The sequence below is a fragment of the Oryctolagus cuniculus genome, chromosome 16 (genome assembly GCF_051225735.1).
Source record: "Oryctolagus cuniculus isolate XC-2025 breed Fujian yellow rabbit chromosome 16, ASM5122573v1, whole genome shotgun sequence".
Lineage (NCBI taxonomy): Eukaryota > Metazoa > Chordata > Mammalia > Lagomorpha > Leporidae > Oryctolagus > Oryctolagus cuniculus.
Genome location: NC_142882.1, coordinates 16,282,948 through 16,310,620, shown reverse-complemented (window position 1 = coordinate 16,310,620; position 27,673 = coordinate 16,282,948). Strand labels below are relative to the sequence as shown.

General features: G+C 50.6%; 1 protein-coding gene across 1 annotated transcript in view; it reads left to right on the top strand.

Annotated features, from left to right (window-relative positions):
* The window catches only part of MUC16 (mucin 16, cell surface associated), a 113,630-nt gene that overhangs the window by 52,851 nt on the left and 33,106 nt on the right, over positions 1-27,673 (top strand). Inside the window, exons 6-38 of the mRNA XM_089316342.1 lie at positions 881-1,044; positions 1,373-1,408; positions 1,605-1,667; positions 2,625-2,749; positions 2,847-2,914; positions 4,868-5,040; positions 7,392-7,427; positions 7,990-8,055; positions 10,490-10,614; positions 10,818-10,885; positions 11,298-11,470; positions 11,781-11,816; positions 14,952-14,987; positions 15,250-15,285; positions 18,299-18,423; positions 18,639-18,706; positions 19,222-19,394; positions 19,493-19,528; positions 19,749-19,906; positions 21,286-21,353; positions 22,787-22,959; positions 23,342-23,377; positions 23,589-23,648; positions 24,051-24,175; positions 24,300-24,367; positions 24,675-24,847; positions 24,943-24,978; positions 25,459-25,583; positions 25,807-25,874; positions 26,467-26,639; positions 26,738-26,773; positions 27,163-27,287; positions 27,457-27,524. Coding sequence (XP_089172468.1) covers positions 881-1,044; positions 1,373-1,408; positions 1,605-1,667; positions 2,625-2,749; positions 2,847-2,914; positions 4,868-5,040; positions 7,392-7,427; positions 7,990-8,055; positions 10,490-10,614; positions 10,818-10,885; positions 11,298-11,470; positions 11,781-11,816; positions 14,952-14,987; positions 15,250-15,285; positions 18,299-18,423; positions 18,639-18,706; positions 19,222-19,394; positions 19,493-19,528; positions 19,749-19,906; positions 21,286-21,353; positions 22,787-22,959; positions 23,342-23,377; positions 23,589-23,648; positions 24,051-24,175; positions 24,300-24,367; positions 24,675-24,847; positions 24,943-24,978; positions 25,459-25,583; positions 25,807-25,874; positions 26,467-26,639; positions 26,738-26,773; positions 27,163-27,287; positions 27,457-27,524 — 3,099 coding nt within the window. The remainder of the gene's footprint in view (positions 1-880; positions 1,045-1,372; positions 1,409-1,604; positions 1,668-2,624; positions 2,750-2,846; positions 2,915-4,867; positions 5,041-7,391; positions 7,428-7,989; positions 8,056-10,489; positions 10,615-10,817; positions 10,886-11,297; positions 11,471-11,780; positions 11,817-14,951; positions 14,988-15,249; positions 15,286-18,298; positions 18,424-18,638; positions 18,707-19,221; positions 19,395-19,492; positions 19,529-19,748; positions 19,907-21,285; positions 21,354-22,786; positions 22,960-23,341; positions 23,378-23,588; positions 23,649-24,050; positions 24,176-24,299; positions 24,368-24,674; positions 24,848-24,942; positions 24,979-25,458; positions 25,584-25,806; positions 25,875-26,466; positions 26,640-26,737; positions 26,774-27,162; positions 27,288-27,456; positions 27,525-27,673) is intronic.

Here is a 27,673-nt window from a genome sequence, read left to right as displayed (position 1 = left end):
ATGCAAATGAAGCAGAAGATGTGTTACAGGAAGGAGATGAAACCCAGGGAAGAGTGACAGCCAGTGGGTGGGGCCGGCAGAGTGGCACTGCAGGTTAAGCTTCTGCCTGTGATGCTGGCATCCCGCAAAGAGCATTGGCTCCAGTCTGGCTGCTCTGCTTCTGATCCATCTTCCTGCTAATGCACCTGGAAAGGCAGCAGATGATGATCCAAGTGGCTGTGTCCCTGCCCATCCATATGGGAGACCTGGATAGAGTTCCTCTTGTGGCCTTTTGAGGAGTGAACCAGTGGAAGGAAGGAAGGTCTCTCTCTCTCTCTCTCTCTCTCTCTCCTGGATAGAGGTCCTCTTGTGGCCTTTTGAGGAGTGAACCAGTGGAAGGAAGGAAGGTCTCTCTCTCTCTCTCTCTCTCTCTCTCTTTCAAATAAATAAATATTTATAAAAAACAGGCACAGCCGGTGCTGCAGCTCAATAGGCTCCTCCACCTGTGGCACTGGCACACTGGGTTCTAGTCCCGGTCGGGACGCTGGATTCTGTCCCGGTTGTCCCTCTTCCAGGCCAGCTCTCTGCTGTGGCCCGGGAGTGCAGTGGAGGATGGCCCAAGTCCTTGGGCCCTGCACCCGCATGGGAGACCAGGAGAAGCACCTGGCTCCTGGCTTTGGATCAGCGTGGTGCACTGGTCGCAGCGCACCGGCCACAGCAGCCATTGGAGGGTGAACCAACGGTAAAGGAAGACCTTTCTCTCTGTCTCTCTCTTTCTCACTGTCTAACTCTGCCTGTAAAAAAAAAAAAAAAAAAAAAAAAAAAAAAAAAAAAAAAAGGGCACAACCAGAGGATGGAGTTGTCTAGCATCCCCAAGCTCTCTGTGTCCCTTCCTCTGCAGGGCTGAAAAGGGTGGCACATGCACCAGAATGGATGCCGTCTGCACCTTCCACCCAGACCCCACACTGGACAGAGAGCGGCTGTATTGGGAGCTGAGCCGGCTGACCCGTGGTGTTACCCGCCTGGGCTCCTACACCCTGGACAGGGACAGTCTCTACATCAACGGTGAGCAGCTGTAATAGCATACGTTATATATTACATTATCTGAGATATTGTATGGCCAATGTGTAAACAATAATTAGACACACACATTACAGAGAAACAAACAAGGCTCAGGGTCTTTGAAGGTCAATGTGAGACTGAAGGTCACATAGCACTGCAGGAGGAGGCAATGAACTGATTGAAAGCAGCCATTATTAATTATTGATGGATCTCAGAGAAAGTACTAGGGAAGGACTATGTACTTGTGGTTCTCATTCTCCCATGACACCCCTTCCTTGGCTCCCTCCCATCACCTCACTCTTTCTCCCCCTCCGCCCACCTCTCTCTGCAGGTTATAACCATCGGAACAGGACTCCCACCACGAGCCGTGAGTAATGCTGGCTCTGAAGTCCCTGCACCCCTGGGGCTCCCTCCTCCCCAGCCTGTCCCCTCTCAGCCCCAGCCAGGACCCAGAGCAATCAAGTCTGCACCAAGGCAGAGGTGCAGGTTCTCGTCAACAGCTCTGTCCTCATTATTCCCTGATAGGGCCACAGACTCTTTATTTATGTCACATTTTCTTTCAGGTCCTGTGACCACATTTTCCCCAGAATCCCCAACATCTGTGACCTCCACTCCCAGACCTACAGGTAAGAATCTGTTTGCTGGGGTGGATATTGGTGCAGTGGTTAAGATGCCACTTGGGATGCCTGCATCCCATATGGGAATGCCTGGGTTCAAGTCCTGGCTCTGACCCTGACTTCAGTGTCTGCTAATGCACACCCTGGGAGGCAGCAGGTGATGGCTCCAGTACTGTGGTCCCTGCTACCACATGGGAGACTGGAATTGAGCTCCAGGCTCTTGATTTTGGTTTGGCCTGGCCCCAGTTGTTGCAGACATTTGAAGAGTGAAACAACTGAGGGACAATCTCTATCATCTGTCTGTCTTTCAAAGAAACCCAAAAATTGGATTTCTGAGTCCCATAACTTCTTGTCAGTAGCTGAAGAGTTCCTGTGTGGTCTGGACCCTGGTGCCCACCCAGCCACAACCTGCACACTCTGTGTCTTGCTTCCTTCTTCTCTGGCCACATCAGTCTCATTTCTGTTCCCACAGGGCTCAAGTATCCCCCCACCCTCAGAACCATCACACCTGCTGTTCTTGGAACTCAGCTGTGCCTGGTTCCTTCTTCCTGCCAATCTCAGCTCAGCATGCCTTTGCTGAGATCACCTTCTATCAAGTAGCATTTCTCTTGCACACAGCGAGTCCCTATTCTATCTCATTTGCATTCCTTACCTGCAAGTGTCTGTGGTCCCCAAGACCTGAGCAGGAAAGACCTTGGCCCTTCTTCTTCTCCACAAAATGCTACAACTCATCAGTCATTGGCCATTCTGACATAAGGGGACTGAGGTTCCCAATTGAGCTGAAGACAGTGTCCATCACAGAGGCCCCTTCCCTCCCTCTGGATGGCTGAAGGATAGCCCAGATGGGATATCTCAGGCCCACTGGACAGTATGACCAGGGAGACAGTAGTAGTCCCTTAGTTCAGGACTAAGACTCATAGCATCTCTTTCTCTTTCTGACTCCACCTCCTTCACCTCTCCCTCCAGCTGTGGGCCCAGTCCTGATGCCATTCACCCTCAACTTCATAATCACCAATCTGCATTATACGCCAGATATGGGGCACCCAGGCTCCTGGAACTTCAACTTCACGGAGAAGGCCCTGAGTCGCTTGGTAAGAGCCTGCCAATGCCCACACTGGCCTGCCTTGGCTCCCCATCCAGTTCCCCTGACCTAACCTGCTGATCCCCCTCTCCCTGCCTTCCTCATAGCTGGAGCCCTTGTTCAAGAACACCAGTCTTGGATCCAGTTACTCGGGTTGCAGACTGACCTTGCTCAGGTGTGACTTCATTCCTTCACATCATATAGGGCTTCACGGTCACAGACAAGCTCACCTGGAACCGGGGGCCCAGGCATAACTCCTAGGAAACAAAGGTCATTCAAGACTGCAGCCATCCAGGAAACCAGACTTGGAAGTTCTCCCTTCTGGCTGAAAGCATCAGAGAAGGCTTCCTGAAAGAATAGCTTTCAAAGATCTTAAACCGCTCGGATAAGCAGAGGCCTGTAGCACTCAGGTTCATTGTTCAGAGCAGGCAGCACTGATCCCTTAACTGCAAATGGAATGAGATGCCTCAGGCCATGTCCTGTGCTAAGGCCACTGAGGAAGTCAAGCACAGCACCCTTCCCTCAAGGTGCCCAGCAGGTAGAAAGGGCGGCAGCCACCTGAACGGGAAGCCATAATTATAAACGAGGTTAGCATGACCTTTAAGCTCTGCACAGTGGCCCTGGGAGCCCAGGGAAAGGAATTTTGGTTCTGCCTAGTGGAGTTGGATAGAGGTTAAATAGACAATATCCAGGAAATACTGGCAAGGATGTTGCTTCAGGGGTGGCACACTGGAGGAGTGCATCAGATGTGAGCAATACACAAGAAAAATCCTTTGAAATTGGAGAGTAGAGTAGGACAGATGGCAACGGAACGAAGAATGAGTGGGAGATGAAGAAAGGAAGGAATGCAGTGAGGAAGGAAGGGAGGAAAGGAGGAGGGGCAGGGTAAAGGGAGGGAGGGAGGGAATGAATGAGAGAATCAGAGTAGAGTGAGTGAGAGGGAATATAACGCAGGCAGGAAGGAGGTTGTGTTGGGGCCTGCTGAGAAGATGGATGGAAGTATACTTGCATGAGCAGAGGATGAATTCCAACCTGGGTGGGTATCATCAAGATTTCAGGCTGGAACTGGGGCTAAAAGCCATTCTAGGGAGTTTCTATAGACTTTTGTATAGCAAACAAGGTTAAGCACTACTGGTCACACATTAATGAGGTCACATTCTACTTCGCATCCCACACTAGCTGTGTGATGTGTGGGAAGTTCTTGAACACTGCTATGACTATAAAACAACTGCAGTTAATAACATTGTACTGTAGACTTCAAATCTGCTGAGAGCAATCTCACGTGCTCTCACACCTCCCCAACACTCACACAGGGTAACTCTGTGAGGGGATACGAATGTTCATGAGCTTGATGCGAGCTATTTTGCAACATCTCTGTCTATCAAAACACCAAATTACATTTCCATAAAACTGTTACTTAGGAAGAATTTTAAACATCAACATGGGAATAACCAGCATCTACCTCTTGGAGCTGTTCAAATGGGATAGCAAATGTAAAAAGCTGAGCACCTAGTTGGTATTCCATAAATATTCGTCATAATTAGAGCTGTGGGCAGCCATGGGGTTGTTGCAAACAGAGCCCTGACAATGGTGCAGAAAGGAACAACTCAGTGTGAGGATGGGATAGATGGGCAGGCCACCAGGAAGCTGCACTGGACCTGGGAATAGTTTGGATGTGGGGAGAAAGGGTGGCAGAAGGTCCGAGGGGGCTCCTAGGTCACTGGTATGGAAACATGAGAGAAGTAGCAGTGTGCTGTGTGTTCATGGGGGAAGAGGATGAGCTTGATTTGGGATATATGGAACCCAAGGTTCTTGAGGACAACCCGAGGCTGTTAGTTGCATGAGACAGAGCTCGGGAGAGAGGTCTTGTCCAGAGAAAGACACTGAGTCTCATGGTTGTAGAGCTGATGACTATGAACCCACTGACCCAGAAGATTGGGGAATGAAAGAGGAGGTGGTTGAGAAGATGGCCCTAGGGATCCACTCTTTTTCAGTATGTTAGGGGGCCTTCAGGAGAAGCCAGACAAGACCTATCAAAGAGAGATGTCACATAACCAGGATGAGATGGATGAGCTCAGTTTGAAGGAAGGATTTGAACAGAGTTATCTAATTCTTCCTGTCACTCTAGACCTGAGAAGAATGGGGCAGCCACTGGCGTGGATGCTGTCTGCACCTACCGTCCTGACCCCACGGGTCCCAGTCTGCGCAGAGAGCAGCTGTACCAGGAGCTGAGCCAGCTGACCCATGATATCACCCAACTGGGCCTCTTCACCCTGGACAGGAGCAGCCTCTATGTCAATGGTGAGTGTCTGCACTATAACACCTCCACATCTCTGTATGTCACCAGTTCTCAGCTAGGAGAAAATCTGCCTCCCAGGGGACATTCGGCCATGTCTGGAGACATTTTCATGTCTTGACTGGATGGAGTCTAATGGCATCTAGCAGGCAGAGGTCATGGCTGCTGCTGTACACTCCACCACCTACCAGGAAACTTGCCACCATGAAGCATTTTCTAGATGAGAATGTCAATAGCACCAGGGTTGAGAAATGGCTGCACACAAACCCACAGTCCTGGTACCAAGCCAACTTAACAAACCAAGGGAGGCTCATTTCCCTTCTCCTTTGGCCTCATGGGTTGAAATGTTTCCTTCTCCTCCATAGTCCTACTTCATGGCCAAGAAAGAACAGGGAGAGAACTGAGAAAGAATGGGGGTGTGTCCTGTGGTTAGAATGCTCTCAAGGGGCAGCAGGTGCAGAGAACAGCCCTCACTCCACTTTTCTCTCCTTCCTAATAACTATAGCAAATTCTATTCCCAATGGCCAGCTTCACCATACAGGCTTTGTAAAACACCACCTTCCTCTGCAAACACACCATGAGTGACAACTGTTTACACAACACTGTTAGCTTCAGGGCCCCTCCCAGCAAAGCTACCATCAAGAATAACAGCTCAAATAGCAGCTCATGTGTATCAAAAGCTTCCTGGGTGCCAGTGAGTGTGATAAGAACTTTTGTTTGCATTGTCTCATATGAATTCCACTCATAACTGTGGGCAACGATGCTCATTTTTATAGACAGCCATCACCCATTCAGAGAGAAAGTCATTTGTTGGTGTCTGCCCATTATAATGGGTGACAGAATGGAGATGCCAATCAAAGATTGGAGACACTGCTAAACTCCTGGCTCCCTGCAGACCATCCAGAGCAAGTCCCAAACCTCAGGACAGGGAGGGCTGCTGATAGGCTGTAGTCTAGCAATCCAACTTAATGGCAAACTCATTACTTTCCCCTCTATGTCTACTTGGAAATTCCCTTTATATCTGGTTAGAAACATATATTTTCTTGTATTATCAATAGGATATCCTCTGCTGTGTCTAGAGGTTTGTTCTAGGATTGAGACCAATTTAGAATTTTGTTGAATCATGAGAATTTTTTTTAAAGATTCATTCATTTATTTGAAAGGCAAATTATAGGTAGAAATTATAGGTAGAAAGAGATCTTCCATCTACTGCTTCACTTCCCAAATGACTGCAACAGCCAGGGGATGGGCCAGACTGGAGCCAGGAGCCAGGAGTCAAGAACTCCATCCAGGTCTCCCACATGGGTGGCAGGGGCCCATGCACTTGAGCCATCATCTGCTGCTTTTCAGGCTCATTAGCAGGAAGCTGGATTGGAAGCAGAGCAGGACTCCACCTGGCACTCTGATATGGCACTCCAGTGTCCCAAGCAGGGGCTGAACTCCCAGTGCTTCAACACCAGCTCCAACCATGTGGACCTTTCTGTGGGCTATTTGTGGGATCCTGAATGAACTATACAACCTCTCTAGACTTTGGTGTCCCATTTGTAGAATGGAATGAAAACACATACCACATGGGATTGTTCTGATGAGCAAAGGAGGCAATTCAGGCATAACTGGATCTAGGCCAGGGCTTCCTTTGGTCCAGTCTACACTTGGATCTCTCATGACAGCATCGGGCAAGAAGCAACCCACAGCCTGGAAAATACTCAGGAGAAGTTCTCTCTTCCCTATCTCCTTTCAGATGCCAACTTGTTATACCATTCACATGCCCCCAAGTCTCTCCCCTCTTTCACCAGAACATCCTTTCCCCAAAATTTCCCAATTACAAAATTTCCCATTACAAAAAAACCCAGCAACTAAACTAGTGGGGAAAAAATCATACTCTCATAAAATTTGAGGAAAGGAGACATAAAATTAAATTACCTTCTGGACTGAGAGACCTGGATGGAATTCCTAGCTCATAGCTTTGGCCTGGCCGAGCCCTGGCTGTTGCAGTCATTTGGGGAATGAACCAGTGGATGGAAGATTCTCTCTCTCTCTCTCTTTCTCCATCATTCTTTCAAATAAACATCTTAAGAAAAACAGAACTACCATTCTGGATGGACAGATCTGCATAAGGGTTAGAGTGCACAACCCTTCACAGAGGCAGGTGCTTAGCATTAGTGCTGGTGCCTATTGTGCTCCTGATAAACAGAGGCAGCTCGGATGCTATTTTTGCTTTGGTGATAATTATGCCGATGGTGCTAATAGATGCCAAATAAAATGTGGCCACTGACTGCTGATGAACCCCCAGAAGTTCCTACCCTCTCCCGGCCAACTTCACTCTCCTTCCTGACTCTTCCTTCTCTGTCTGCAGGTTACAACAGGCCGTATTGGACCCCTCCCACCAGCAGTGAGTAGACAACGCTGTGATGACCTCCATGTCCCTAGGACTTGTCCCTCCCCAGAGAGCATTCCTAGGAAGAGGAGCTGACAACATCCCCTCACTTTGTGCCTCAGAGCAGCCCTAGGGCCCACCCAAGGTCTTGGTCTGAGTCAAGATAGGAGCCTAAATTCTAAGGAACGGTTTCCATCTCACATTCCCTTAGGATGGGACCTCATCATCCCCCTGTGTTCTTTTCCTCGGTTCTGGGAACTTCCACAGTCTCTCCAGGACTATCCATAACTCCTGTCCCATACCTAGCAGGTAGGGACGCACTCTCTAAGCTGTGCAGAACTTCAGCCCTCCGTGGCCCACAGCTGGCCAGCCTTGGCCTGGCCAACAGATATAATTTAGGAAAAATGGAATCTTGTTCAAAGAAGGCAGAGAAATGGAACATGTGATTTACATGGGAAGATAAACATGTCAGAAGTTTCTAGAACATACAAGGGTACTTCAGAAAGTTTGTGGAAAAATGGAACACCCTACACCCTATGTCAAATACCCTTTCTCACTCCAGGCCATTTCTCCTCAGCTCCTGTGACCTCCACACTCCTCCCAAAGACCCCAGTGGTGCCAACCAACATCACCAGCTCCACAGGTAGGAGACTTCTCTCCCCAGCTCCGCCTGGGAAGTCAAGGTCATCAGCCTCAAAACTAGCACCCAGCCAGCCAGTGTGAAGGAGCCTAGAGCTGTCATGGGTCAGGCCACTCTTGCCCTGCTTTGGACTCCTCAAGAGCAGGGGATGTGACCTCTCCGTTCCTCCAGCTGTGCTGACCTTGGGAAAGTCACTCATCTCCTCACTGCCTCAGTTTACTCATCTGCCAAGTGGTTGTTTTGAACATAAATCCAGCTAAGCAGATCTCTGTGGGGCACCTGTTGTGTTCTGGGCAGAGGGGACAGGGTATTCAGTAAGTCCAAAACAGTCCTTCTCCTCACCAAGTTCAGAGGGTAGAGGGAAAGACTGAGAGGGGGCAGGCAACCACCACCGAGGATAATAAAAGAGAACCACATTCTACAGCACTTACTATGTGTCATGCCATGTGCTCTATCCATTTATTTTTAAAAATTTACTTTGGGTCAGCGCTGGGGCACAGTGAGCTAAGCTGCCACTTGCAATATCAACAACTTGTATTAGAGTTTCGGTTCAAGTCCCAGCTCTTCTGCTTCTAATCCAGCTCTCTGCTAATGTGCCTGGGAAAGCAGTGGAACATGGACCAAGTATGTAGGCCTCTACCACCCACGTGGGAGATGCATATGGAGCTCTGGGTTCCTGGCTTTGGCCTGGCCCAACCCCAGCCATTGTGAGCATTTGGTGAGTGAACCAGTGGATGGGAAATCTCCCTGTCTCTCTCCCTCTCTCTGTCACTCTGCCTTTCAAATAAATAAATATTTAAAAAAAATTTTACTTACTTGAAAGGCATAAAGAGAGAGAGAGGGAGAGAGAGAGAGAGAAGCAGAGACAGAAACTTCACACCTACTGGTTACTCTCTATATACCTACAAGAGCTGGGTCTGGGTCAGGCCAAAGCCAGGAGCCAGAAACTCACTCAGGGTCTCCCAGAAGGGTGACAGAAACCCAAGTGATCCATCACTGTTATCTCCCAGGGTGCACATTATCAGGAAGCTGGAACTGGAAGTGAGGCTAGGATTTGAATGCAGGCATTCCCATATGGGATGCAGGCATTTGAACTGCTACACCACACACCCGCCCTGTGTTTTTATTTTCAACTTTTCATTTTTTAGTGAATAAATAATGTTAGTATGATGTCAACATCAGGAAATTGATATTGTTAAAATCCACAAAGCTCAGTCTGTTATTACTGGTTTTACATACACCTTGTATGTATGTGTGTGTGTGGTTTTATGTTATTTCATCACCACTGCAATCCAGATACAACACTGAAGGCTTCCATCCCCACAAGGTCTCCCCATGCTACTCTTGTACGACCACACCCATCCAGCCCAACCCCAGGCAGCCACTCATCTGTTCACCATTGCTGTAGTTTTATTTCCAGAATGTTCTATAAATGGAAACACACAACATGGGATCTGAGGATTGTCTTTTCTCACTCAGCACAATGCCCTTGAGATGTGTTAACTCTTCGAATGTTGACTTAACCTGTAGAGTGTGATTCTCCCCACTTTACAGTGGAAGAAACTGAGGTGGGACCAGGGAACAGGTCCACAATCACAAAGCTGTGGAGGGGGAGAGGTGGGGTTTCAAACTGAATCTGGGTCCCTGGCATGTTGGTAGCCATGGTAACTGGTTGTATCATGTGCTCTCCTTATTTAAGGGCAAGTGCTAGGAGTTCTGGGGTGGGTGGGGAAGGGTAAAGTTGAGTAGGTGAGCAACCCTCTAGGGACTACTATTTGAAATTTTTTTAAAAAAAGATTATTTATTTGAAAGGTAGAGTTACCAAAAGAGAGAAGGAGAGAGAGAAAGAAAAAGATCTTGTATCTGAATGTCCCACATGGGTGGCAGAGGCCCAAGTACTTGGGCCATGTTCTGCTGCCCTTCCAGGCACATTACCAGGGTGCTGGATCAGAAGAGCAGGAACCAGGACTGGAACCCATGCTCTGATATATATGACACTTTGATGCCTGTATTGCAAGTGGCAGCTCAACCTACTGCGCCACAATGCCAGCCACTGCTATTATTATTTTTTAAATATTTGTTAAATGTTGAATGAGATTGAATATTCTTTTCCTTACTTGTCCTCAAAACTACGAGACTGCCCCAATCATTCTGAACACGAGCCCATCAAGGCTTATGTGGGCCCTCAGTAGAGTGAAACACATCTCTGTCACCCAAGGCCGCCCATATACCTGCTCGGGTCCCTTCACTTTCTAGGCCTGGATTTTACATTTCACCACATCCTGCTTTGCTCTTTCCTTGACTCTCCATCTTCCTGTCCTAACTAAGGTAGTGTCTGCCTGCTACAGACCCTCTGCCTTGGTCCTCAGAAGCTGACTTAGAGCCCAGTCCAGGTCTGACTCAGGCACGGCCTCCTTTTCTCCCTCCCCTGCTGCAGTGGCTGTCCCCTTCCTGGTGCCCTTCACCCTCAACTTCACCATCACCAACCTGCAATATGAGCATGACATGCAGCGCCCAGGCTCTTGGAAGTTCAACAGCACGGACAGCATCCTGCAGGGTCTGGTGAGAGCCCTACCCACTGATGCCAACCTCTCCTGCCATGCCCAGGCCCCACCCACTGATACCCCAACCACAAAAACTGGGCCCCATCCACCCCACTCAGGCCACAACCCATGGTACAGCTCTGCCCATGACACTCCTGTTCCTTCCATCCCACCAATGCATCCCTTAATGCACCTTTCTCTCCTCCCTCTCCTTCCTCACAGCTCAAACCCTTGTTCAAGAATAGCAGCCTGGGATTCCTCTACTCGGGCTGCAGGCTAGCATCACTCAGGTGAGACCCTCCCCAAGGGAAACACAGCCCAGTGGGCGGATGGGCCCTGAAAGCTCTGGGATCCCTGACCCTGTCAGTACTTGGAAGTACTACTGCCCGTGGACACTGAGCACCAGCAGCTAGACCAGCAATCAAGATCACTACCACCCTGGGCGCTGTTTTGTACACTTTGTATCTGCTATCTCATCAGCCCAAGTAACAACCTCACAGAGCAGACACAGACAGGGAACCTAGGCTCAGAGACCACAGAGGGCTGATGTTGGGTCCCACATCTTTGCTTAGGGTGGGGACCCCTGGAGAACAGTGAGCTTCCTTGCCACCTTCCCAGTTTTCACAGTAGAGGGAAAGAAAGGGAAAGAAGGAGACGAAAGGTTGGAGACAGCTGCACTAAGCACGTGACGCTCTTGCCTAGGTCTGAGAAGGATGGGGCAGCCACCAGAGTGGACGCCATCTGCAAACATCGCCCTGACCCTAAAGGCTTGGGACTGCAGAGAGAGCGGCTGTACTGGGAGCTGAGCCAGCTGACCCACGGCGCCACTCGTCTGGGACCCTATAGCTTGGACAGGGACAGTCTCTGTGTGGATGGTGAGTAGCTGTGATGTGGTTAGAACTTCTTCCCCCACACCAGGCAGCCTCCACTCTGCTGGCCCGTTGCAGGCTCTGCCATGTGCTCTGCATGTGCTCATTTGGGTCTGGACCTCAGGATTTCTTCCTCATCTTGGACTGACTTCATCCTCAGGGTCTTCTTCCCCAGGCTGAGCATGCTCAGAGAGAATTCCCAGGAGCCTCTGCTTCGTGAGACCTCCTCCATCACACCAGGGTAGCACTGGCCCCTAATTCATCCCCTGCCTCTCCCTTAACCATTACTCACTGTCTTCCCTCCCTCTCACCGCAGGTTTCACCCACAGGAGTTCTGCAACCATCACCAGCAGTGAGTATTCAACTGATGTCCCAGTGCCCTTCTCCATCCCTCACCAAGTAGGACAGGAGCTGACCCCTTGTGTCCTCTCCAGCAGGAAAGGAACTGCAAGGGCATAAGTTATTAGTCCTCCCCTGTACCCCAGCTCACAGAGAGCCCCAGATCTGTCCCTGTGTGCAGCAAGCTCCAACAACAGTCCCTGCTTCTGGCATTTATGCCATGAGAGTGTCTCAATGCTTTCAATGATGTGGGCTTCTCCTCAGTTCCTGGGATCTCCACAGTGGACCTGGGAATGCCTGGGACTCCATCCTCTTTCTCTGTGCCCATGGGTCAGTACTGGAACATGGCACCACTTAGAGGGCGCCCAATGATACTACTCACTTGATAGAGGTGCAAAGTCATGGCAAATGCAGTGATCAGGAGTCAGCTAATAACCTTCCTTCAACTCTGGGCTGGGCCCTAGGGATGCAGCATGGGAGACAAAACAAAGTCTCTCTCTCCAGAGAGCTTATATTCTTGTGAGGGTGGCAGTGGTTTTGATGATGATGAAGGTGTTGATGGTGAGGATAACCATGCTGCTGCTACTGCTGGTCATGATGATGATAAAGGTGGTGACAGTGATGATGATGATGATGAAGGTGGTGACAGTGATGATGATGAAGGTGGTGATAGTGATGACAATGATGGTATCAGGTGGTTATAGTGATGATGATGATGAACATGCTGCTGCTGCTGCTGCTGCTGCTAATGATCGTCTTAGTCCACTTTCTGTTGTTATAACTGAATTCCACAGTTTTGGTCACTTATAAAGGATAAGAGTTTATTCAGCTCATGGTTGTGGAGGACCAAGGTCTAGCAGCCACAGCCAGTGAAGGCCTTTTTCTGGTGGGGGACTCTCTTTAGAGTTCCAAGGTGGTGAGAGGCACCACACAGAGAAACAGAACAAATGCACTAGCGTCACTCTTGCTTCCTCTTCTAATAAAACTGTGAGTGCAAACTCAGGACCTCATCCAACCCATTTGCTTCCCAAAGACCCACCTGAAAATATCATTCATGTATGACTCTGGAGATTAAGTATCCAACACATGAATTCTGGGAGACACACCCAAGCCATTGCAGTGGTGGTGAGTGATGGAAATGATGATGTGATGGTGATAGTTGTTACCACGGAGAGTACAGACAATACCTCACATTATTGAGTGCCAAATATGCACTTGGAGCTTTCATTTTAGGCAAGCAAGACATGGAAACCTTTCATTTATCACTCCTTTTAAATCCTGTTGCTTATGTAAAAATAAGTCTATTGCAAGCTCTTGCATTTTCTCTGCTTTTGAGCATTTTATTTATTTCTGCTTACCCTAGTGCTGAGTAAACCTGCTGGATGGATCAACTGTAACTCACTCCTTCATACCTCTCGACTGTCTACTCAGTGCTTTGTGCACAATAGAGCTAAAAGAAGCTCTACTGGGTTTCTTTCCCCCAGGAAATGGAGAAATGAAGTACCCTTTCTTATAATGAATGCATGTATTCATTTCCTGCCCCCATTAGAATCACTAATGATGCTGTCATATCTACTCTAGGACAACAACATGACATCTGTGCCACCTCCTCCTTCATGGCAGACATCATAGTTGAAAATAGCATCCACTTTTTTTTTTATTCTAGACCGTTACAGAATCTTCCCCAACATAACACCCCCAAAAACTTGCTACCAATTGTCACAAGACTTTAGGTCCCCTTCTACACATCTGTGGAAGGTTCTCTGGTTTTCCTAGAAGGCTTCTGTGAGTTGAAAGGCTGCAAACTACATTTTCCAAGATCTCCTTGCTAATTTCCTGTTAGGTTCAGACAACAGGAGTCAGCATGGGTGAAATAGTGGTGGGCAGAGTGGGAGAAAAAACCAGGTATTTTTTCACCTCTCTCTCTGCTTCATGTAGCACCCCCCTCAGGAACTGCATCTCCTCCATGGTCTGAGCCATCTCCCATGTGCCACTCCCTTGTCTCTTCGTCCCTTTAGCTCTATGGGACAAAAGGCTTCCCGATTTTGCTAAGCTCGATGTTACCCTTTTGGGTATTTTTTTTTTTGACAGGCAGAGTGGACAGTGAGAAAGAGACAGAGAGAAAGGTCTTCCTTTTTCCATTGGTTCACCTCCCAATGGCCGCTGCGGCCGGTGTGCTGCGGCCGGCGCACCGCGCTGATCCTAAGCCAGGAGCCAGGTGCTTCTCCTGGTCTCCCATGTAGGTGCAGGGCCCAAGCACTTGGGCCATCCTCCACTGCACTTCTGGGCCACAGCAGAGAGCTGGACTGGAAGAGGAGCAACCAGGACAGAATCCGGCTCCCAGACCGGGGCTAGAACCCTGGGTGTCGGTGCCACAGGCAGAGGATTAGCCTATTGAGCCGTGTATTCCTATTATTTAAATAGCTGACACGAATTTTATTTTCTTAACTAGAAATATATGTGCCTATATGGTGATGCCCTGCAGACAGCTAGTGCTCAAGAAATATTTGTGCAAGGAAGAAAGGACCTAAAACTGTGACAAGGGACCCTAAGCCTGTGTCTGGTACAAAACTAGGCCAATATGCAGAAGGTCACTTTAGTTAATCTCAGATCCAGGCTCCTGGGAGAAGAACCAAGTCCAGAAAGAAAGAACATCTGGACAGGACTTAAGGATGCTCCCTGCCTACAATGCATCAGCAACCAAGTTGGGTGGAGCCCTCTGGTGGAGAGGGCTGGAGCTGGCTCGGGGAAGCTCTGGACAGGGAACAGAGAAGGAATGAGAGAGGAGACACTGAGAGGCAGGGAAGAGGCTGAATAGGTGGCAGAGGGGAGAGCTGTAAATCACCGAGACAGACATTCTTCCCTGTGCTCCAGTCTGTGTACAGTGTCTGAGTTTTGAGGCCACTCTTGATACTAGGGGTCTTCAAAGTTCATGGAAGATGTGTCTGATGAAAAAAATAAGCATGGACTTCACATATTTTTATCTGGCACCAAAATAAACTTGCCCTGTAATTCCATTTTCCCACAAACTGACTGAAGCCCCACTGACTAACTACTGGATCCACAGAAACCCAGTGGGTCCCTTGGTCTTGTCTCTTTCCCCATCTCCTGTCCCCACTGTCTTCACCTCTCCTTCTCTGTTCTTCAGGTTCTACCCCACGGACCTTGGCTTCCACTCCAGGCTGTGAGTAATTTGGGTCCTGGCATTGCTGTGCCTGGGGACCCATCTGTTTTCTCCACTGTCCCCTGCCCTACGCCCTGAGGGAGGGACGGAGCAAGGCTGGCCCTGGTCTTTGCCCATCTTCATCCCCAAGCTCAGAGAAGACCACCCAGCACAGGATGGAGGGTGAACAGGGAAAACAGTCGTGAGGCCCCACAATGGACCCTTTCTTGTCTGGGGAGGTCCTCTCTCCTCCCATCTTCAGCTCCTTGTGTTTTCTTTCCAGTTGCTGTGACTTCTGCTGCCATCCCAGTCCCCACAGGTAGGAACTTTCTCCCTGAGACTCCTCCCTACAAAGCTCAAGTGTCCTTGGCCAGTGGGAGGTGTGTGACCCACAGAGCCCTCAATCCTCATTCATTTATTCAGCAAATATGTTCACAGAAAATGCATGTTATGAAAAGACTGGACATGGATTTCAAACTTCTTTTCCACCAAAATGAACTTTTACTTTTCCATTTGAGAGGCAGGGAGTCAGAGACAGAGAAAGAGACACTGAAGGAGAAAGCTGTCATCTCCTGATTCACTCTCCAAATATTCACAACAGCCAGGACTGGGCTGAGTGGAAGCCAGGAGCTAGGAACTCAATCCAGGTCTCCGGTGAGGGGCAAGGACTGAACCATTTGAATGATCACCGCTGCCTCCCAGGGTGTCATCAGCAGGAAGCTGGAATCAGAAGCAGAGCTGGGACGTGAACTTAGGCACTCCCGTGTGGGATGTGGGTGTCTCAACCGGCATCTTAACCTGTAGACCAAACGCCTCCCCGTAAACTTGTGTCTCCTTAAATCTTCAAATTCCACAAACTTTTTGAGGTACCCTTGTATCTACTAAGCCCTTTTCTATATAAAAGGCCATGGAAAAGTAGAAGTAAATGGAATAGAAAGGACCCTGGTATTTGATGGACACCCAGTGAAGAAGATGGGACTTTACAGATCAGTACTGAATTACCCTCAGGGTGGCCCTGGGGTGAGTTTCTGCAGGTGTGTGGGCCATTTCCCCTCTCTGGCACTTAGTTTTCACTTTCAGCAAAGCAGAGAACAGCATGAGCTATGTGTACACTTGGACAAATGTCCTCTTACAAGTCATGGTCAGTGACTTGGGCAGGATCTGGTTGAGCCAAAGACCTTTCTTAAAAAATTATTATGTATTTGAAAGGCAGAGCAACAGAAAAACAGGAAAGGAGAGAGCACTGGGGAGAGATGAAGTCCATTCTGGTCTCCCATGTGCGTGGCAGGAGCCCTCATCCTTGGGTCACCTTCCACTGCCTTCCCAGGTACTTGAGCAGGAAGTTGGATCAGAAGCAGAGTAGCTGGGACTACAACTACAAGGGCCACTCCAATATGGGGTGCTGGCATCACAAGTGGCTGAACCTGCTGTGCCACAGTACCAGCTCCCAGCTTCCCGTTCTCGGCCTCCCACACACCCAGAGCGGAATTCTGCATCGCCCATCTGCTCTGAGGATGAGCCGGCATCATTGCTGTCTTACAGGAAGTCTCTACTGAGACACAGCTAGCGCCTCCCATTGGTGTTCTGACCACTGACCACTCAGGTCAGAACGGGTGGTCACTGCAGTCTGCACCTGCCCACGGTCCTAGGTGAAGGGTTAGGAGCACAGACACTGGAGACACAAAGCCTGGGTTTGAATCAGGCTCTGCCACTGAGGGACTGTGTACCTCGGGGCAAACTTGGAGTCCCCTTTTGCTCAGGTTTCACGGGGGATTACTATTACTGGCAACCCTTCTCCAAAGCAAGGAGCTAAATGTAAGTGAACATTTAGAACAGAGTCTGACACAGAGTGCGCTGTAAGCATTTCTTCAAAAAAATTAAAAATTTCCAATTAAAAATGTGTTTAAAGTGATATTAAATGTTGTCTATAGTTATGGGCTACCATGTGATGTTTCATTATACATGTGTAATGGCCATTCAGAGAATATAAGTCCATCTCCTGTAATGTTTTACATGTATTCATGGTGAAAATAATTCAACAGCCTATGGCCTTACAGTCTGTTTATAGAGCAATATTCAGTCCACTGACATTCTCTACAGTCACCCTACTGTGCTGGGGAACCCCAAAACATCTTACTTCTCTCTATCACTTGGTTCCTGTGAACTAACTCTTCCCCTCCTCGGCCTCTGGCCACCCCCAGTGCACTTCTAACTTCTGTGGGATCACCTTTTTATTTGGACTTCACAGATGAGTCAGTCCATGTGTGATACTTGTCTTTCTCTGTCTGGCTTAGTTCATTTCACTTAATGGGCTCCAGTTCCATCCATGTTGCTGCAAAGGACAAACTTTTGGCCTTTTTAAAACAACTGGATAGTATTCCATTGTGTATATGTATCATGTTTTCTTTATCCACTCATTAGTGGATGGACACTCACATTGCTTCCCTTTCTTGACTACGAACACATTTTATAAAAATACTATTTGTTTTCATTTGATTTGGAAGGCAGAGAGATGGAGAGATTTTCCATCCACTGGCTCACTCCTCAAATACCCACAGCATCCAGGGCTGTGCTTGGCCTAAAGCCATGAGCCTGGAATTCAGTCTGGGTCTCAAGACATTACGTGGGTGGCAGAGACCCAGGTATACTCGAGCCATCACCTGCTTCCTCGCAGGGTGTGTATTAGCAGGAAGCTGGATTGGAAGTAGAGGAGCCAGGATTTGAATCCAGGCACTCAGACACGGGATGTGGGTATCCCGAGAAGCAACTTGACTGCCACACCAAATGCTCACCCCAAATAATTTTTAAAAATCAATAAATATATAGATCTTAGAAAACAACTCGGGTTAAGAAAAAAAAACTAAAAAATCAGAATGTCTGTCTGGAATTTTAGCTTCTTGAGGGTTAGATATGTTTGTTTTCTGCCTAATGACATATAAATGGATTTTACAATGTTCGTGGAAAAATGAAATCCACTGATAAGTTTATTTTGGTGCAAAAATTCTTGAAATCCACGCATAATATTTTCATAATATTCCTTTTCCAAGAACTTTTGGACAACCCCTCATATGTACAGATTTCATTTTTTTGCATCAGAATATCCATCTTTCAGTTGCATTTCCTGCAGATTTTTTTCATTTTCCACAAACATTTTTCCTCCATAGCGCACTCTTTCATACTTGTCCCCAGGGCCCTCCGTTAATGCTGACGTCTGGGTCTCTTCCCATCCTGGAGGGCGGCCCTCCACAGTGCTTGAAGACTCATGTGGTCTCCCTCATGCTCAGGTGCACCACAAGCTAACACAATTCGTCTCCTTCCCACCCCCATTGCAGTAGCTGAATCCTTCCTGGTGCCCTTCACACTCAACTTCACCATCACGAACCTGCACTATGAGGTCGACTTGAGTCGCCCTGGCTCCTGGAGCTTTAACAGGATGGAGAAGATCTTGCAGAGCCTGGTGAGAGCCCCACCCACAGCAACCTGCCCCTCAATGAAAGCCCTGCCCACCTCACCTATGCCATGCCCATAAGAAAAATTCCCACCCCTCACCATCTCTGCTGCTGCAGACTCAGGGAACCAGGCCCGCCCACTGATGCCAAAGCCACATCCACCTTACGCTGCCCCTGTCCCTAACCCCTAAGGCTTCTATTTTCACCTCCCTTTCTTCCACAGCTTGGGCCCTTGTTCAAGAACACCAGTGTTGGCCCCCTGTACTCTGCCTGCAGCCTGACCTTGCTCAGGTGAGACCTCAGATGACTCTTTGGTCAGGGCTGCCTCAAGTGCTCCCAGGCCTAAGGAGCTCCTACCCTTCTGGGGGATGTCCTCAGCCCAGGTGGGATCCAGGACCAAGGGGTCTCCTGATGCTACCACCTCCCCACCCCTACCTGTCTGAATTCTGCACAGTCCATCAGCAGAACTGGCTCCTCTTCTTGGTCATTCTTTCTAAATTCCCACCTTCCTTCAGGCTATGCATTTCTTTTAAGACGAATATGCCTTCTCTGCTTGTGCTGATCCTCAATCCCAGCTCTTCACCTCAGAACCCTGAACTCTCTGTCCCATGCCATGAGCTGCAGGGTGCAGCCCCATAACTCATTAGTTTCCTCCCTCCCATAAGCCTTTCTTGCATTCTTGGCCTGGCTCCGAGACTGTACAGTCACAAAGTCTGAGCCTGCTCCTTCCTGCCCTGCCCCGGGAATCTCGGGATCCCTTTCCAGGACAATTTATTTATTGTGAACTCTTCTCACGCCCTCCCCAGGTCAGAGAAGGATGGGGCAGCTACAGGCGTGGATTCCGTCTGCACCTACCACTCCCACCCCACAGGCCCTGGGCTGGACAGAGAGCGGCTGTACTGGGAGCTGAGCCAGCTGACCCATGGTGTCACTCAGTTGGGCCCCTACACCTTGGATCAGGGTAGTCTGTATGTCAATGGTGAGCAGTAGTCGTATGTGTTTTGCTGTACTGTTAAGCCCATGGTCCCACTTCTGGGACTCTCTCCCTCCTCACCTGTTCTTTCTTTGCCTCTGCAGGTTACACCCACCGGATCCTGGCCACCACCCTGAGGAGTGAGTGTTTAGAGGGTTCATAAACCTCTGCCATCCCTATAAGTCCCAGCTCTTTCCAATGAGTGGTCAAGACCCTATGCATGCACTCTCCAGACCCCCTACTCTAGCCCTAGCCTCAAAATAAAAAGGGACCTATACCCTTTTGGCCCTGGGCATGGACATCCCATCTCCATGATGATGTGGTGTTCACCACAGGCGCTTGTTTTTTCTCTCCTGCCAGCTTCTACGGTGGCCACCATTTCCTCCCCAGCTGCGGCTGCCAGCCCTGCCGTGGTGCCCTTTACCCTCAACTTCACCATCACAAACATGCCCTACGTGACAGACATGCAGCCCGGCTCTGCGAAGTTCAACTCCACAGAGTCAATCCTACAACACCTGGTAGGAGCCCCCTGCTACCATCCCTCTTTATCAACTTTCTCCCCCAGCCTCTTTGGGTCCCCCTGCAAAATTCCGGATGACTGGAAAGGTTCAAACCTTGGGGCAGGAGTGGGCATTTGGCACAGTAGTTACGACGCCAGGTGGGACGTTGCCATCCCCTTTTAGTGGGGCTGGGCTTGAGTTCCAGCTCCACATCTGATTCCAGCTCTCTGCTAACACAGATTGCAGGAGGCAACAGGTGATGTCTCAAGTAGCTGGGTTCCTGCCACCCACATGGGAGATGCAGAATGAGTTCCTGGGTCCTGGCTCTGGTCTAGCCCAGCCCTGGCAGTTGTAGGCATTTGTATATGCCAAGTGGTGTCTTAACTGCCTAACCAAATGCCTACCCCAATAGATTTTTTTTTAAAGCACTGTGTTTTCCTAATTTTTAAAGTTTATTTTTTAAAGGTGCATTTTATTTATTTGAAAGTCAAGAGTTACAGAGAGAGGGATCTTCTATTCACTGGTTCACTCCCCAGATGGCTTAATGGCTGGGGTTGGGCCAAAACAAAGTCCGGAGCCAGGAGCTTCATCTGGGTCTCCCACGTGACTGGCAGGGGCCCAAATACTTGGGGCATCTCCAACTGCATTTCCCAGCCCATTAGCAGGGAGCTGGACTGGATATGAAGCAACCGGGACACCAACCGGTACCCATACGGGATGCCGGCATCACAGGCAACAGCTAGTAGCCCCAACACCACAATACTGGCCCCTTAATTTTTTTTTTTTGACAGGCAGAGTGGACAGTGAGAGAGAGAGAGAAAGGTCTTCCTTTACCACTGGTTTACCCTCTAATGGCTGCTGCGGCTGGCACACTGCGGCCGGCGCACTGCGCTGATCCGAAGCCAGGAGCCAGGTGCTTCTCCTGGTCTCCCATGTAGGTGCAGGGCCCAAGGACTTGGGCCATCCTCCACTGCACTCCCAGGCCACAGCAGAGAGCTAGACTGGAAGAGAGGCAATCAGGATAGAATCTGGCACCCTCACCAGGACTAGAACCTGGTGTGCCGGCGCCACAGGCGGAGGATTAGCCTATTGAGCTGTGGCGCAGGTCGACCCCTTAATTTTTATTTTTGATTGACATAATATTTGTAGCTATTTATGGGATATTGTGTAATTAGTCCATATGTGCATATAAGGCACAATGATCAGATCAAGGTGACTACCATTTCTATGTCCTCGAATATGACATTTCTATGGGTTGGGCACCTTCAAACCCTGCTCCTCTAGTTATTTTGAAATACATAACTTTTGTAGGTTATAGATGCCCTGCTGTGCCATTGAACATCAGAACTTAGGTTGACTCTGACATTCATTTTCTCTCTTACACGCTTTGTCCTCAGCTCAAGCGCTTGTTCAGCAGCAGCAGCCTGGGTTCACTTTACACTGGATGCAGACTGACAGCACTGAGGTGAGCCCTCCCCTCTGTGCTGCCTGAGGGCAGTGGGGGAAGGAGAGGGCTGCTGGGGCTGGCCAGGCCCTGGAGTAGGTGAGACAAGGACACAGCACTGAAGGACGTCTCACTGTCAGCTGCCAATCCTGCATCTGCACACCTCTGAGAGAGATAGTCCTTCCTTAAACGCTGTATCCAGGGGCCTTACTAGCCTGATCCTACTCCTGGCCTTGCTTGGGGTGACAGGGAGTGGTTGGGTAGGGGGGACTTGAGATCATGCCAGATCCAGTGAGACAGTCATATTCATAAGATCTGACCAGGCCTCGCATGGCCTCCATTTATAAGGATCATGACAGGACAGTGTGGTCAGCTAGGCCCTCTTCAGAAAGCCCTGGGGCTGTTTTCTTTGACATCTCATGTGACCCCTCCCTCATATGCAAGGGATTGAGGCCTCAATGGATTGGCGAAGGGGTTACCTTGGCTTGGAACTCCCATGTCCCAAAGAGGAACCACTGCTGCTGTAGCAGTCCTCCTCCCCAGAAAACTGGGTCACCACACCAAAGGCAGTCCAGAGGTGTCACATCCTATGAGGTACCCACGTCCACTTAATAGCCTTCCAAGGAAAGATGCAGGTCGTCAATCCAGGATCATTCCCAGCCTGTGCAACATCCAGGGAAGACAGCTGACCCTGCACCTTTATCAAGGGTAACTAGGAGATCACAGCTAGAAGCAGCCTGGCTCAAGGTCACTTCCATCCTGCTGAGATACAAGGGACCTTCCATTTGTCTCCAGCAATGCTGTCTGGCAGTGCAACCTGCTGGTCCCTCCCCCGCCCCGCCCCTGCCTGGTTATCCCTCCAGCTTTCATTTGTCCTGCTACCCTAGAGACAGTAAAGGAGGAGGTGGGTGCCCACTGAGCAGCGTGGCTCTGCTACACAGTGTCTCGTGCTCAGATGCTCGGGTTCACAAACTGAGCAGGGTCAGCTCTCTAAGAGCTGAATGATTTCTAGTCAGAGGTGGGGTCCAGTCCCACCAGGGACTATGGGTACCCTCTAAATACCTGTGTACCTCAACAAAGGATTAATAAGGGACTACAATGCACCTGGTACCAGGACTGAATGTATGCTATCAACTATTTGTGAACCCATGACATTGCACCCAAGTGGTGACAGCACTGTTCCACACAGCAGAGCTGGGAGAGCTGAGGGTCAGGGAAGCTCAAGTGGATTATTCAACAGGTGGCACAGCTTTAAACAGGTGTAGAGAGACACTTCTCTGCCTTTCAAACATGCAGTCTGGTCCTCCATGGCCCCAAGACACCTGTTCTCTTGTTGATGGCCCCTGCAGGAGGGCAGATTAACAGGTGTCCACATACAAGGGGCCGAGGGAACAAAGTCCCAGCAAAGGAGGCTCCTCCATGCTCTCTTCATCCCTATGTCCTTACCTCCCTAGACCTGAGAAAGGTGGAACCGCCACTGGAGTGGACACCATCTGCACCCACCGTCCTGACCCTGCAGGCCGTGGGCTGGACAGGGAACAGCTCTACTGGGAGTTGAGCCGGCTGACCCATGGTGTCACCCAGCTTGGCTCCTACATCCTGGACAAGGACCATCTCTACATCAATGGTGAGTGTCCCAGGCCATGGTTGGTTGTGTGTGTGTGTGTAAGGGGGTTCTCTTGCTACCCAGGTGCATCCTGCTGTTGCTGCTGGGCTCTGACTAGGGGACTCATCAAATCTGTCAGCTTATAGGGTTCTTTCTGCCCCCCTTTTTTTCCTTTGGAAGTTGCCATTTCCTGTCATGAGCTAAATCACCCAGAGAAAGATGCATGAGCAGAGAAAGGTTGTATGAGGTGCTAGCCACCATGTGGAAAGGAAGCAATCTCCTACTGAAGGCTGCCCCCTCTAAGTCATTCTGATAGTAGCTGTCTTTCCACCGAGGGTCCAGCCCCTTGACCCTGTCCCTACCAGCTCTGAACAGCTCACCTCACTCTTCCTCACTCCTGCAGGTTACACCAGACCAGTCTTGACTTCTGTGCCCAGTGGTAAGTGTTCAACCCTCAGATGACCTCATGCCTCCCCAGCCCTACATGGGGACACCTGGTGACACCCTGCCACGTGCAGGGCTTCACAGAGGCAGGAAGCCTGGGGTAGGCGCTGGTTACTCACACCCCCCACCCCTCCATCAAGACTCCCTGTATCCCCCTCCAAGTTGGTGAAGCTGCATCGCCCCCACTTCTCATGCTTCTTCCTCAGTTGCTGTGGCCCTCTCTTTGGGAACCTCAGCTGCTCCAGCCTCTTCCCTCAGCCCCACAGGTAGGCGCCTTCTCACCTTGTCTCCTTTCTTCCTACCTCCTTGCCTCTCTGGTAAGCAATGAGAAGGGCAAAACAGAGTATGCACGGGCAGGTCAAGGCAAGTGGTCAGCGTGGGGAGGACACATCTTTGGATGGAGAGAGTTTACCGCTGGGTACAGCATAGAGCACTTATGAAATGCCAGCTGTTACTCTTGCTGCACTCTTTTCATTGTCCTCATTATTACTGCGATTATTAGTGTCTTTCAAGATAACGTTTCCCATCCTAGGAGAGGCACTTTGAGCTCGTGTACCAGATGTGAATGCCCTGGGAGATGGGTCCAGAGTCTTCCCGGTTCCCTTGCCCCCAGATCTAGCTCAGTCCTGATTCAGGGTGTGACTTTTCCTCTCCCAATCTGAACACAGCTGCTGGCCCTGCCCTGGCGCCCTTTACTCTTAACTTCACCATCAACAACCTGAATTATACGGAGGACATGCAGCCTCCAGGCTCTGGGAAGTTCAACAAAATAGAAAAAGTTCTCCAACGCCTGGTAGGAGTCCCGCCCACCTCCCTCCTGCCCTGCTTACAGATGCTAGCCCCGCCCACTGGTGCCAGCCCCGCTCCTGACCCACTCAGACCTTTCCCTCATCTGCCTTATTCTTCTACTTCAACAGCTGTCGCCCTTGTTCAAGAGCAGCACTGTTGGCTCGCTCTACTCTGGCTGTAGACTGACCTTGCTCAGGTGAGACCTCAGGAGAAGATGGCCCAGCTAGCCATGCTGGAAATTCTTATGCATACAAGGGGATAAGGCAGAAAGAGCCGCACCATACACAATCTAACTTTCCCTATGACACCCCCATAGTGTTCTCAGGAACCCTCCTCCGATAGTTCCTTGGATCCTCCCATCCCCAGGCCTGGGAATGGTGGGGCGGCCACTGTGGAATCTTGACTTTGGCCTCGCAGACTCTCTCTCTGCCAAGGGTCTCACCCCAGGGATCTCAGCCTCCTTCCCCAGTCTCTTCAGGACTCTCCTCTCCTGTCCTCCCCAGGCCCAGGAAGAATGGGGCAGCCACAGAGGTAGATGCTGTCTGCACCTACCGCCCAGACCTTATGGGCCCCAAGCTGGACAGAGAGCAGCTGTACTGGGAGCTGAGCCAGCTGACTCATGGTGTCACTCGGCTGGGCAACTACACCCTAGACCAGGACAGTCTCTACGTCAATGGTGAGCAGTGGCCGTCTGTGCTTGGCCCTTCCCAGCCTCCTTGAAGCCTTCCCTGCCTCCCAGCACCTCCTCTCTCCTTCCCTCTCCCTCTGCAGGTTACACCCACAAGGCCGCAGCACCCATCCCTGGGGGTGAGTATTCTGTGACCCCCACGATGCTGCCTCTGCCAGAGAAGGAAGCAGGTGTCCCCTAGCCACACCTCCAGCTGTCAGAGAGGAGGTCCTAGGGATACAGGGAAGTCAGTGCAGTAAGAACCATCTGTCAATCACTTCTGTGTTGTTGGCTAGACCCTGAGAAATGCCACTGAATGTTGGACGCGAGGAGATTGGGTAGATGAAGGCAGGCGAATAACACAATGTAAATTCTCAGAATCTTAGGTTGTAAACTGTCTCGTCCAAAGCTTATAGCTCCCAAATCATTTCCTCCGTCGTCCACAGTGTGTGATAATCTGGGGTCCATAAATTGATGTTTCTAGCATCAGGGCCTAAGGACCTTCAGCCGTTGGCTAGGGTCTTCAGTAAGGTGGTCCCTGGCCTCAGGCTACAGCCCCAGGCTTGGTCTGCCCTATCATCAGTCCCAGGTCTGATCGTTCTTTCTCATCCCTGCTACAGCCACAGCACCATCCCTGGTGCCATTCACCCTCAGCTTCACCATCACCAACCTGCCCTATGCGGACGGCATGCAGTCTTTAGGTTCCTGGAGGTTCAACACCACGGAGGAGGTCCTGCAGGGCCTGGTGAGAGCCATGCTTGCCTCCCACCCACTGGTGTCAGCCTCACCCCCACTCACACCCTGCCCCTTACTGTCTGTCCTGCCTACCTACCCTTTCTCTCCCACACTGGGGACCACCTTGCCCTGCCAGTGCTGCCTGGCTACCCTCTGCCTCCCACACTGATGATCACCCCCTCCCATGATGATCTGATTTTCAGAGCGTCTCTCCTGTCTCCCCTCCTTCACAGCTTGGGCCCTTGTTCAGGAACACCAGCATCGGCCCTGTGTACTCTGGTTGCAGACTGACCTTGCTCAGGTGAGACCTTAGGATACTCAGCCAAGGGGTTTGGTCAGCTTCCTTCCCGCCCTCCTCATGAGTGGAGCAGGTGCAGTTATGGAGGTACTGGCTCCAGGACCACGGTATCCCCTTATCTTGCTAACCTACCTCGTGCCCCCAGGTTCTCCAAGTCTCTGAGCAGGACAGATCCCGACCCTGGTCCTCTCTTCTAAATTCCAGGTTTTCTCCCTTCCTTCAAACAAGACAGGCACCTCTTCTAGATTCTCAATTCTGTCTGCAGGAACTCTTTCAAGACAAACTTGCCTTCTCCACTTGTGTTAGTCTCCAGTTCTGGCCCTTCACAAGCTGAAGCAGGAGCTCTCCAGGCCCCATGCCTGAGCCCTCAGGTTCTGTCTCAATCACTTGCTGACATCTCTCCCACCCCTGTCTCTGCTCACAGTGTCAGCGTGGCCAGAAGTCGGTGCACTTGGAGCCCCAGAGTCAGTCTGCTTAGCTCGCTCTCTCCCAGGCCTCACACCTTCTCTGCCCCTTCCTGTCCTGCCCTGGGAATTCCAGGATCCCCCACGCCAGGGGATGCATTTATCATCATCTGCTCACTCATCCTCCCCAGGCCCAGGAAGGATGGGGCAGCCACAGAGGTGGATGCCGTCTGCACCTATCGCCCTGACCGCACAGGCTCCAAGCTAGACGCAGAACGGCTGTACTGGGAGCTGAGCCGGCTGACCAGTGGTGTCACCCGCCTGGGCAACTACACCCTGGACCAGGACAGTCTCTACATCAATGGTGAGCAGTGGCTGTCTGTGCTTGGCCCTTCCCAGGCTCCTTGAAGCCTTCCCCACCTCCCAGCACCTCCTTTCTTCTCTTCCCTCTCCTCCCTGCAGGTTACACCCACCAGGCCACAGCACCCATCCCCGGGGGTGAGTACTCCGTGACCCCAGAACACCGGATCCAAATCCAGGGCCACATCTGCAGCTGTAGGGAGGGAAGGAGTCGGGGGTGCAGGCTGTCGGTGGCTGTGAATGCATGGAGCCAGGTAGAAACACTGCTAACAGGAATCTCAGCTTGTCAACAGTCTCCTTTAAAGCTTGGTGGCTTCCAAATGATTCCCTCTTTCACCTGCAGCGTGTGGCACTCCTGCATCCATATCTGTTGTTTCTGGCATTAGGGTCTAAGGAGTCTCAGCCATTGCTAGGGTCTCCAGTAAGATGGGCCCTGGTCTCAGGCCTATGGCCCCAGGCTCTGCCTGCCCCTGTATTTGTCCCTGGCCTCACTGAGAGTGGTCTCTCCTCTTCTTCCCCTGCTGTAGCCACAGGACCACCCTTGGTACCATTTACTCTCAGCTTCACCATAATGAACCTGCAGTACACGGATGGCATGCAGCCCGCAGGCTCCTGGCAGTTCAACACCACAGAGAAGGTCATGCAGCGCCTGGTGAGGGCCACATACACCCACTATGCTCCACCCAGCGGGGCCAGCACTGCTCACTGCATGCTTGCCCTGCCCAGTGCTGCCTGGCTACTCTCTGCCTCCCACACTGGTGACCACCCCCTCCCATGGTGATCTGACTCTCGAGCATCTCCCCTGTCTCCCTCCTCCACAGCTTGGGCCCTTGTTCAGGAAGACCAGCATCGGCCCCCTGTACTCCGGCTGCAGACTGACTTTGCTCAGGTGAGAATTTAAACAGCCCACTGAGGGGTCAACTTAGCTTCCTTCCTGCCTTCCCTGTGAATATCCTCAGCGTGGGTGGAATTCAGGGGGACCTGGAACCAGGCCTATGGCGTCTCCTAATCCTCCTAAGGCCCTGGATTGTCCTCAGG